The following is a 12,500-nucleotide window of genomic DNA, read 5'->3' as shown; positions in this document are numbered from 1 at the left end:
GAGACTCTCATCACGTCTCTGAAGCCTATAGGAAACATCGTCCTCATCTGCTGTGCTTTCTTTATCATCTTCGGCATCCTCGGTGTGCAGGTAGGACTACGGCATTATCTTCCCGGGGTGACGTTTCCCCTATGTACAGATCTAGGATCAGATTACCATTCCTCAAGTCACAGCCTTTACTATTAGTGGGGGGAAATGCCAAGATCAGTATCTATAGGGGCAACTTCACCCTCATCATTATAATAAACTACACAACATCCTCATGTTCTTCTATGTCCATACAATTACACTTTATTCATCCGTTCAAACACTAGTTAGTTATTGTTTAAGTCCAGTTTTACTGTAACTCATAACAGTAATTAGTTATTGTATAAGTCCAGTTTTACTGTACATCATAACAGCAGTTAGTTATTGTATAAGTCCAGTTTTACTGTAACTCATAGCAGCAGTTAGTTATTGTATAAGTCCAGTTTTACTGTAACTCATAACAGCAGTTAGTTATTGTATAAGTCCAGTTTTACTGTACATCATAACAGCAGTTAGTTATTGTATAAGTCCAGTTTTACTGTAACTCATAACAGTAATTAGTTATTGTATAAGTCCAGTTTTACTGTAACTCATAACAGCAGTTAGTTATTGTATAAGTCCAGTTTTACTGTAACTCATAACAGTAATTAGTTATTGTATAAGTCCAGTTTTACTGTAACTCATAACAGCAGTTAGTTATTGTATAAGTCCAGTTTTACTGTAACTCATAACATCAGTTAGTTATTGTATTAGTCCAGTTTTACTGTAACTCATAACAGTAATTAGTTATTGTATAAGTCCAGTTTATTATACTTCATAACAGTAATTAGTTATTGTATAAGTCCAGTTTATTATACTTCATAACAGAAATGTGCTGTGTTGTCCATTTCTCCTCACATCTGACTGTGTTTATGATGTTTGTGAAGGTGAAGACGCATGTGATTTGATTGGACTTTCTGTCTGTTGATTTCTTATTGAACTTATTCTCTTTTAACTTCACTCTTCATTATTCTCTCTCTCCGTTTTTATCCTCTCAGTCCATCTGAGGTGTTATTATGCTGTTTCTCTGATGTGTATTTTCTCTCTGATAAGACTAGTCTGATTGAACTGTGATAACATGTCCCTCAGGAAGAGAATCCATACTGTCTGTCTGTCTGTTGTCTGTCTGTCTGTCTGTCTGTCTGTCTGTCTGTCTGTCTGTCTGTCTGTCTGTCTCTGTCTGTCTGTCTATCTGTCTGTCTGTCTTTACTGTCTCATCAGTCTGTCTGTCTGCCTGTCAGTTTATTATCTGTCTGTCTGTCTGCTCTCCTGCATCCTGCCTGCCTGCCTGCATGTGATTTGACTTTCTGTCTGCCTGCCTGTCTGTCTGTCTGTCTGTCTGTCTGTCTGCTTGAGCGTCTGTCTGTCTGTCTGCCTGTCTGTCTGTCGGTCTGTCTGCTTGAGCGTCTGTCTGTCTGTCTGTCTGTCTGTTTGAGCGTCTGTCTGTCTGTCTGTCTGTCTGTCTGTCTGTCTGTCTGTCTGTCTGTCTGTCTGTCTGTCTGTCTGTCTGTCTGTCTGTCTGTCTGTCTGTTTGAGCGTCTGTCTGTCTGTCTGTCTGTCTGTGCTTTCTAAAAACAGTGTTATGTACACTGTTCACATACTCCCTAATTATCTTATCACTTAAAAATCTCTTCTGTTATTGACTGATCTCCTCGGATGTGTTGTTGTCGTCAAAATGAATCAACCGAGTTGAAGAAGAAGACTAACTGTTTTTGAAGGAACCATGAAGGACAATAAAGATGTTGTGAATGTGAAATCTGAATCTAACTGTAATGTGTTGTTCCATGCTGAGTAGATCTCAGAGGAGAAGAGACCTAAAGAAGTGGAGTAGCCGACCACAAGGGATTGTTTTCTTTCATCCTCAACGGGTCATTTATGCACGTCTTTCACTGTGTGTGTTTTTAACATTGTTTCATGTCTTGTATTGTTCCCTCAGTTGTTCAAAGTTTACTCCCAATGTCTTATGAAGTGTCATGTGGCCTTATAATGCACTTATAACGCATATCAAGGGTATACACAAGCAGACTAACTGTCCTGTTGTCCCCTCTCAGCTGTTCAAGGGGAAGTTTTACTCCCAATGTCTTATGAAGTGTCATGTGGCCTTATAATGCACTTATAACCCATATCAAGGGTATACACAAGCAGACTAACTGTCCTGTTGTCCCCTCTCAGCTGTTCAAGGGGAAGTTTTACTCCCAATGTCTTATGAAGTGTCATGTGGCCTTATAATGCACTTATAACCCATATCAAGGGTATACACAAGCAGACTAACTGTCCTGTTGTCCCCTCTCAGCTGTTCAAGGGGAAGTTTTACTCCCAATGTCTTATGAAGTGTCATGTGGCCTTATAATGCACTATAACCCATATCAAGGGTATACACAAGCAGACTAACTGTCCTGTTGTCCCCTCTCAGTTGTTCAAGGGGAAGTTTTACTACTGTCTGGGTCTAGAGGTGAAGAACATCACCAACAAGTCTGACTGTCTCCAGGCCAACTACAGATGGGTTCACCACAAATACAACTTTGATAACCTGGGACAGGTAGGAGGGGCAGGGTGGTGTGTGTGAATGGATATGGACAGAGAGAGAGAGGTAGACAGGTAGGAGGGGCAGGGTGGTGTGTGTGAATGGATATGGACAGAGAGAGAGAGGTAGACAGGTAGGAGGGGCAGGGTGGTGTGTGTGAATGGATATGGACAGAGAGAGAGAGGTAGACAGGTAGGAGGGGCAGGGTGGTGTGTGTGAATGGATATGGACAGAGAGAGAGAGGTAGACAGGTAGGAGGGGCAGGGTGGTGTGTGTGAATGGATATGGACAGAGAGAGAGAGGTAGACAGGTAGGAGGGGCAGGGTGGTGTGTGTGAATGGATATGGACAGAGAGAGAGAGAGGTAGACAGGTAGGAGGGGCAGGGTGGTGTGTGTGAATGGATATGGACAGAGAGAGAGGTAGACAGGTAGGAGGGGCAGGGTGGTGTGTGTGAATGGATATGGACAGAGAGAGAGTTAGACAGGTAGGAGGGGCAGGGTGGTGTGTGTGAATGGATATGGACAGAGAGAGAGAGGTAGACAGGTAGGAGGGGCAGGGTGGTGTGTGTGAATGGATATGGACAGAGAGAGAGTTAGACAGGTAGGAGGGGCAGGGTGGTGTGTGTGAATGGATATGGACAGAGAGAGAGAGTTAGACAGGTAGGAGGGGCAGGGTGGTGTGTGTGAATGGATATGGACAGAGAGAGAGTTAGACAGGTAGGAGGGGCAGGGTGGTGTGTGTGAATGGATATGGACAGAGAGAGAGAGAGGTAGACAGGTAGGAGGGGCAGGGTGGTGTGTGTGAATGGATATGGACAGAGAGAGAGAGGTAGACAGGTAGGAGGGGCAGGGTGGTGTGTGTGAATGGATATGGACAGAGAGAGAGAGGTAGACAGGTAGGAGGGGGCAGGGTGGTGTGTGAATGGAATGGATATGGACAGAGAGAGAGAGAGTTAGACAGGTAGGAGGGGCAGGGTGGTGTGTGTGAATGGATATGGACAGAGAGAGAGTTAGACAGGTAGGAGGGGCAGGGTGGTGTGTGTGAATGGATATGGACAGAGAGAGAGAGTTAGACAGGTAGGAGGGGCAGGGTGGTGTGTGTGAATGGATATGGACAGAGAGAGAGAGTTAGACAGGTAGGAGGGGCAGGGTGGTGTGTGTGAATGGATATGGACAGAGAGAGAGTTAGACAGGTAGGAGGGGCAGGGTGGTGTGTGTGAATGGATATGGACAGAGAGAGAGAGTAGACAGGTAGGGAGAATGGGGACAGGGTGGTGTGTGTGAATGGATATGGACAGAGAGAGAGAGGTAGACAGGTAGGAGGGGCAGGGTGGTGTGTGTGAATGGATATGGACAGAGAGAGAGAGTAGACAGGTAGGAGGGGCAGGGTGGTGTGTGTGAATGGATATGGACAGAGAGAGAGAGTTAGACAGGTAGGAGGGGCAGGGTGGTGTGTGTGAATGGATATGGACAGAGAGAGAGTTAGACAGGTAGGAGGGGCAGGGTGGTGTGTGTGAATGGATATGGACAGAGAGAGAGTTAGACAGGTAGGAGGGGCAGGGTGGTGTGTGTGAATGGATATGGACAGAGAGAGAGAGTTAGACAGGTAGGAGGGGCAGGGTGGTGTGTGTGAATGGATATGGACAGAGAGAGAGTTAGACAGGTAGGAGGGGGCAGGGTGGTGTGTGTGAATGGATATGGACAGAGAGAGAGAGAGTTAGACAGGTAGGAGGGGCAGGGTGGTGTGTGTGAATGGATATGGACAGAGAGAGAGAGTTAGACAGGTAGGAGGGGCAGGGTGGTGTGTGTGAATGGATATGGACAGAGAGAGAGAGAGTTAGACAGGTAGGAGGGGCAGGGTGGTGTGTGTGAATGGATATGGACAGAGAGAGAGAGAGGTAGACAGGTAGGAGGGGGCAGGGTGGTGTGTGTGAATGGATATGGACAGAGAGAGAGTTAGACAGGTAGGAGGGGCAGGGTGGTGTGTGTGAATGGATATGGACAGAGAGAGAGGTAGACAGGTAGGAGGGGCAGGGTGGTGTGTGTGAATGGATATGGACACAGAGAGAGAGTTAGACAGGTAGGAGGGGCAGGGTGGTGTGTGTGAATGGATATGGACAGAGAGAGAGAGTTAGACAGGTAGGAGGGGCAGGGTGGTGTGTGTGAATGGATATGGACAGAGAGAGAGTTAGACAGGTAGGAGGGGCAGGGTGGTGTGTGTGAATGGATATGGACAGAGAGAGAGAGTTAGACAGGTAGGAGGGGCAGGGTGGTGTGTGTGAATGGATATGGACAGAGAGAGAGAGGTAGACAGGATAGACAAGGAGGGGCAGGGTGGTGTGTGTGAATGGATATGGACAGAGAGGTAGACAGGTAGGAGGGGCAGGGTGGTGTGTGTGAATGGATATGGACAGAGAGAGAGAGTTAGACAGGTAGGAGGGGCAGGGTGGTGTGTGTGAATGGATATGGACAGAGAGAGAGGTAGACAGGTAGGAGGGGCAGGGTGGTGTGTGTGAATGGATATGGACAGAGAGAGAGGTAGACAGGTAGGAGGGGCAGGGTGGTGTGTGTGAATGGATATGGACAGAGAGAGAGAGAGTTAGACAGGTAGGAGGGGCAGGGTGGTGTGTGTGAATGGATATGGACAGAGAGAGAGAGGTAGACAGGTAGGAGGGGCAGGGGTGGTGTGTGTGAATGGATATGGACAGAGAGAGAGTTAGACAGGTAGGAGGGGCAGGGTGGTGTGTGTGAATGGATATGGACAGAGAGAGAGAGGTAGACAGGTAGGAGGGGCAGGGTGGTGTGTGTGAATGGATATGGACATGGACAGAGAGAGAGGTAGACAGGTAGGAGGGGCAGGGTGGTGTGTGTGAATGGATATGGACAGAGAGAGAGAGAGGTAGACAGGTAGGAGGGGCAGGGTGGTGTGTGTGAATGGATATGGACAGAGAGAGAGAGGTAGACAGGTAGGAGGGGCAGGGTGGTGTGTGTGAATGGATATGGACAGAGAGAGAGTTAGACAGGTAGGAGGGGCAGGGTGGTGTGTGTGAATGGATATGGACAGAGAGAGAGAGGTAGACAGGTAGGAGGGGGCAGGGTGGTGTGTGTGAATGGATATGGACAGAGAGAGAGGTAGACAGGTAGGAGGGGGCAGGGTGGTGTGTGTGAATGGATATGGACAGAGAGAGAGAGTTAGACAGGTAGGAGGGGCAGGGTGGTGTGTGTGAATGGATATGGACAGAGAGAGAGAGTTAGACAGGTAGGAGGGGCAGGGTGGTGTGTGTGAATGGATATGGACAGAGAGAGAGAGGTAGACAGGTAGGAGGGGCAGGGTGGTGTGTGTGAATGGATATGGACAGAGAGAGAGAGGTAGACAGGTAGGAGGGGCAGGGTGGTGTGTGTGAATGGATATGGACAGAGAGAGAGAGAGGTAGACAGGTAGGAGGGGCAGGGTGGTGTGTGTGAATGGATATGGACAGAGAGAGAGAGAGTTAGACAGGTAGGAGGGGCAGGGTGGTGTGTGTGAATGGATATGGACAGAGAGAGAGTTAGACAGGTAGGAGGGGCAGGGTGGTGTGTGTGAATGGATATGGACAGAGAGAGAGAGTTAGACAGGTAGGAGGGGCAGGGTGGTGTGTGTGAATGGATATGGACAGAGAGAGAGAGTTAGACAGGTAGGAGGGGCAGGGTGGTGTGTGTGAATGGATATGGACAGAGAGAGAGTTAGACAGGTAGGAGGGGCAGGGTGGTGTGTGAATGGATATGGACAGAGAGAGAGAGTTAGACAGGTAGGAGGGGCAGGGTGGTGTGTGTGAATGGATATGGACAGAGAGAGAGAGGTAGACAGGTAGGAGGGGCAGGGTGGTGTGTGTGAATGGATATGGACAGAGAGAGAGGTAGACAGGTAGGAGGGGCAGGGTGGTGTGTGTGAATGGATATGGACAGAGAGAGAGAGTTAGACAGGTAGGAGGGGGCAGGGTGGTGTGTGTGAATGGATATGGACAGAGAGAGAGTTAGACAGGTAGGAGGGGCAGGGTGGTGTGTGTGAATGGATATGGACAGAGAGAGAGAGTTAGACAGGTAGGAGGGGCAGGGTGGTGTGTGTGAATGGATATGGACAGAGAGAGAGAGTTAGACAGGTAGGAGGGGCAGGGTGGTGTGTGTGAATGGATATGGACAGAGAGAGAGTTAGACAGGTAGGAGGGGCAGGGTGGTGTGTGTGAATGGATATGGACAGAGAGAGAGAGTTAGACAGGTAGGAGGGGCAGGGTGGTGTGTGTGAATGGATATGGACAGAGAGAGAGAGAGTTAGACAGGTAGGAGGGGCAGGGTGGTGTGTGTGAATGGATATGGACAGAGAGAGAGAGAGTTAGACAGGTAGGAGGGGCAGGGTGGTGTGTGTGAATGGATATGGACAGAGAGAGAGAGTTAGACAGGTAGGAGGGGCAGGGTGGTGTGTGTGAATGGATATGGACAGAGAGAGAGTTAGACAGGTAGGAGGGGCAGGGTGGTGTGTGTGAATGGATATGGACAGAGAGAGAGGTAGACAGGTAGGAGGGGCAGGGTGGTGTGTGTGAATGGATATGGACAGAGAGAGAGAGTTAGACAGGTAGGAGGGGCAGGGTGGTGTGTGTGAATGGATATGGACAGAGAGAGAGTTAGACAGGTAGGAGGGGCAGGGTGGTGTGTGTGAATGGATATGGACAGAGAGAGAGTTAGACAGGTAGGAGGGGGCAGGGTGGTGTGTGTGAATGGATATGGACAGAGAGAGAGTTAGACAGGTAGGAGGGGCAGGGTGGTGTGTGTGAATGGATATGGACAGAGAGAGAGAGTTAGACAGGTAGGAGGGGGCAGGGTGGTGTGTGTGAATGGATATGGACAGAGAGAGAGTTAGACAGGTAGGAGGGGCAGGGTGGTGTGTGTGAATGGATATGGACAGAGAGAGAGAGTTAGACAGGTAGGAGGGGCAGGGTGGTGTGTGTGAATGGATATGGACAGAGAGAGAGTTAGACAGGTAGGAGGGGCAGGGTGGTGTGTGTGAATGGATATGGACAGAGAGAGAGGTAGACAGGTAGGAGGGGCAGGGTGGTGTGTGTGAATGGATATGGACAGAGAGAGAGAGAGTTAGACAGGTAGGAGGGGCAGGGTGGTGTGTGTGAATGGATATGGACAGGAGAGAGAGAGTTAGACAGGTAGGAGGGGCAGGGTGGTGTGTGTGAATGGATATGGACAGAGAGAGAGTTAGACAGGTAGGAGGGGGCAGGGTGGTGTGTGTGAATGGATATGGACAGAGAGAGAGGTAGACAGGTAGGAGGGGGCAGGGTGGTGTGTGTGAATGGATATGGACAGAGAGAGAGTTAGACAGGTAGGAGGGGCAGGGTGGTGTGTGTGAATGGATATGGACAGAGAGAGAGTTAGACAGGTAGGAGGGGCAGGGTGGTGTGTGTGAATGGATATGGACAGAGAGAGAGAGTTAGACAGGTAGGAGGGGCAGGGTGGTGTGTGTGAATGGATATGGACAGAGAGAGAGTTAGACAGGTAGGAGGGGCAGGGTGGTGTGTGTGAATGGATATGGACAGAGAGAGAGAGGTAGACAGGTAGGAGGGGCAGGGTGGTGTGTGTGAATGGATATGGACAGAGAGAGAGTTAGACAGGTAGGAGGGGGCAGGGTGGTGTGTGTGAATGGATATGGACAGAGAGAGAGAGTTAGACAGGTAGGAGGGGGCAGGGAGGTGTGTGTGAATGGATATGGACAGAGAGAGAGAGAGTTAGACAGGTAGGAGGGGCAGGGTGGTGTGTGTGAATGGATATGGACAGAGAGAGAGTTAGACAGGTAGGAGGGGGCAGGGTGGTGTGTGTGAATGGATATGGACAGAGAGAGAGAGAGTTAGACAGGTAGGAGGGGCAGGGTGGTGTGTGTGAATGGATATGGACAGAGAGAGAGTTAGACAGGTAGGAGGGGCAGGGTGGTGTGTGTGAATGGATATGGACAGAGAGAGAGGTAGACAGGTAGGAGGGGGCAGGGTGGTGTGTGTGAATGGATATGGACAGAGAGAGAGGTAGACAGGTAGGAGGGGCAGGGTGGTGTGTGTGAATGGATATGGACAGAGAGAGAGAGAGTAGACAGGTAGGAGGGGCAGGGTGGTGTGTGTGAATGGATATGGACAGAGAGAGAGAGAGTTAGACAGGTAGGAGGGGCAGGGTGGTGTGTGTGAATGGATATGGACAGAGAGAGAGAGGTAGACAGGTAGGAGGGGCAGGGTGGTGTGTGTGAATGGATATGGACAGAGAGAGAGAGAGTTAGACAGGTAGGAGGGGCAGGGTGGTGTGTGTGAATGGATATGGACAGAGAGAGAGTTAGACAGGTAGGAGGGGCAGGGTGGTGTGTGTGAATGGATATGGACAGAGATAGAGAGAGTTAGACAGGTAGGAGGGGCAGGGTGGTGTGTGTGAATGGATATGGACAGAGAGAGAGAGAGTTAGACAGGTAGGAGGGGCAGGGTGGTGTGTGTGAATGGATATGGACAGAGAGAGAGAGAGTTAGACAGGTAGGAGGGGCATGGTGGTGTGTGTGAATGGATATGGACAGAGAGAGAGTTAGACAGGTAGGAGGGGCAGGGTGGTGTGTGTGAATGGATATGGACAGAGATAGAGAGAGTTAGACAGGTAGGAGGGGCAGGGTGGTGTGTGTGAATGGATATGGACAGAGAGAGAGAGAGTTAGACAGGTAGGAGGGGGCAGGGTGGTGTGTGTGAATGGATATGGACACAGAGAGAGAGTTAGACAGGTAGGAGGGGCAGGGTGGTGTGTGTGAATGGATATGGACACAGAGAGAGAGTTAGACAGGTAGGAGGGGCAGGGTGGTGTGTGTGAATGGATATGGACAGAGAGAGAGAGAGTTAGACAGGTAGGAGGGGGCAGGGTGGTGTGTGTGAATGGATATGGACAGAGAGAGAGAGAGAGTTAGACAGGTAGGAGGGGGCAGGGTGGTGTGTGTGAATGGATATGGACAGAGAGAGAGTTAGACAGGTAGGAGGGGGCAGGGTGGTGTGTGTGAATGGATATGGACAGAGAGAGAGAGAGTTAGACAGGTAGGAGGGGGCAGGGTGGTGTGTGTGAATGGATATGGACAGAGAGAGAGTTAGACAGGTAGGAGGGGGCAGGGTGGTGTGTGTGAATGGATATGGACAGAGAGAGAGGTAGACAGGTAGGAGGGGGCAGGGTGGTGTGTGTGAATGGATATGGACAGAGAGAGAAAGTTAGACAGGTAGGAGGGGGAAGGCTTGTGAAGTGTACATTGAATAGTGTTTGTGGAATGTTAAAGAAACATATTTTTAAAAGTGTGTGAGAGAGAGAGAGAGAGTCCTCATCATGAGACACTGAGTCTCTAGAGGTGTTGGGTTCATAAATCACCGACTAACTGTCTGTCTGGTAAATAAACATAATGTGTTTCTGTCTCCTCCAGGCTCTGATGTCTCTGTTTGTGCTGGCATCTAAAGACGGCTGGGTCAACATCATGTACCATGGTCTGGATGCTGTGGGCATAGACCAACAGGTACTGTAGAACACACACAGGGCTGTTGCAGTGACCATATTACCGCCACACCGGTAGTCATGAGTCATGACCGCAGTCAAATTCTACATGGTAATCTCCTCTTATGCACTCTGGATATGCGTTGGTAGTACACAGCTCACTAACGAGCATCAGGTCCTAACGGCCTGGTACTCAGGGCTCTGTTGTCCCTCTAACCACCAGCAGGTCCTAACGGACTGGTACTCAGGACTCTGTTGTCCATCTAACTACCATCAGGTCCTAAGGGCCTTGTACTCAGGACTCTGTTGTCCATCTAACTACCATCAGGTCCTAAGGGCCTGGTACTCAGGGCTCTGTTGTCCCTCTGACCACCATCAGGTCCTAACGGCCTGGTACTCAGGGCTCTGTTGTCCCTCTGACCACCATCAGGTCCTAACGGCCTGGTACTCAGGTCTCTGTTGTCCCTCTAACCACCATCAGGTCCTAACGGAATGGTACTCAGGACTCTGTTGTCCATCTAACTACCATCAGGTCCTAAGGGCCTGGTACTCAGGGCTCTGTTGTCCCTCTAACCACCATCAGGTCCTAACGGCCTGGTACTCAGGGCTCTGTTGTCCCTCTAACCACCATCAGGTCCTAACGGCCTGGTACTCAGGGCTCTGTTGTCCCTCTATCCACCATCAGGTCCTAACGGCCTGGTACTCAGGTCTCTGTTGTCCCTCTAACCACCATCAGGTCCTAACGGCCTGGTACTCAGGGCTCTGTTGTCCCTCTGACCACCATCAGGTCCTAACGGCCTGGTACTCAGGGCTCTGTTGTCTCTCTAACCACCATCAGGTCCTAACGGCCTGGTACTCAGGTACTCAGGGCTCTGTTGTCCCTCTAACCACCATCAGGTCCTAACGGACTGGTACTCAGGACTCTGTTGTCCATCTAACTACCATCAGGTCCTAAGGGCCTGGTACTCACATTTCCTGACATTTAATCCAAGTAAAAATGTCCTGTCTTAGGTCAGTTAGGATCACCACTATTTTAAGAATGTGAAATGTCAGAATAATAGTAGAGAGAATGATTTATTTCAGCATTTATATATTTCATCAAATTCCCAGTGGGTCAGAAGTTTACATGCACTATATTAGTATTTGGTAGCATTGCCTTTAAATTGTTTCACTTGGGTCAAATGTTTCGGGTAGCCTTCCACAACCTTCCCACAATAAATTGGGTGAATTTTGGCCCATTCCTCCTGGCCGAGCTGGTGTAACCGAGTCAGGTTTCTAGGCCTCCTTGCTCGCACACGCTTCAGTTCTGCCCACAAATGTTCTATAGGCTTGAGGTCAGGGCTTTGTGATGGCCACTCCAATACCTTGACTTTGTTGTCCTTAAGCCATTTTGCCACGACTTTGTTAGTCTGCTTGGGGTCGTTGTCCATTTGGAAGACCCATTAGCGACTATTTTGTTCACCAGTCCCTCCTGCAGCAAATCACCCCACAACATGATGCTGCCACCCCCACAACATGATGCTGCCACCCCCCTGCTTCACGGTCGGGATTGTATTTTTCGGCTTGCAAGCCTCCCCCTTTTTCCTCGAAACACAACGATGGTCATTATGGCCAAACAGTTCTATTTTTGTTTCATCAGACCAGAAGACATTTCTCCAAAAAGTACGATCTTTGTACCCATGTGCAGTTGCAAACTGTAATCTGGCTTTTTTTATGGCGGTTTTGGAGCAGTGGCTTCTTCCTTGCTGAGCGGCCTTTCAGGTTATGTCGATTTAGGACTCTGTGGATATAGATACTATTATACCTGTTTCCTCCAGCATCTTCACAAGGTCCTTTGCTGTTGTTCTGGGATTGAATTGCACTTTTCGCAACAAAGTACGTTCATCTCTAGGAGACAGAACGTATCTCCTTCCTGAGCGGTATGGTGGCTGCATGGTCCCACGGTCTACAATTGATTTTCTGAGGTCTTGGCTGATTTCTTTTGATTTTCCCATGATGTCAAGCAAAGAGGCACTGAGTTTGAAGGTAGGTTTTGAAATACATCCACTGGTACACCTCCAATTGACTCAAATGATGTCAGTTAGCCTATCAGAAGCTTCTAAAGTCATGACATAATTTTCTGGAATTTTCCAAGCTGTTTAAAGGCACAGACAACTTAGTGTAGGTAAACTTCTGACCCACTGGAATTGTGATACAGTGAATTTTAAGTGAACATTTCTGTCTGTAAACAATGTTTGGCAAAATTACTTGTGTCATGCACACTTGATGTTCTAACCGACTTGCCAAAACTATAGATTGTCAACAAGAAATTTGTGGAGTGACTCCAACCTAAGTCTATGTAAACTTCCGACTTCAACTGTAGATATGAGTCCAAGCC

The 12,500-nt window shown here is 49.0% G+C and overlaps 1 protein-coding gene across 1 annotated transcript in view; it reads left to right on the top strand.

The window, feature by feature from the left end:
* Window positions 1-12,500, top strand: part of LOC135559804 (voltage-dependent T-type calcium channel subunit alpha-1I-like) — a 114,121-nt gene that overhangs the window by 55,797 nt on the left and 45,824 nt on the right. Inside the window, exons 9-11 of the mRNA XM_065000683.1 lie at window positions 1-90; window positions 2,480-2,605; window positions 10,056-10,145. The exon at window positions 1-90 is cut by the window's left edge and continues 37 nt beyond it. Coding sequence (XP_064856755.1) covers window positions 1-90; window positions 2,480-2,605; window positions 10,056-10,145 — 306 coding nt within the window. The remainder of the gene's footprint in view (window positions 91-2,479; window positions 2,606-10,055; window positions 10,146-12,500) is intronic.

The sequence above is a fragment of the Oncorhynchus nerka genome, linkage group LG15 (genome assembly GCF_034236695.1).
Source record: "Oncorhynchus nerka isolate Pitt River linkage group LG15, Oner_Uvic_2.0, whole genome shotgun sequence".
NCBI lineage: Eukaryota > Metazoa > Chordata > Actinopteri > Salmoniformes > Salmonidae > Oncorhynchus > Oncorhynchus nerka.
Note: the sequence above shows the minus strand (reverse complement) of the source record. Positions and strands in the feature narration are given on the sequence as shown.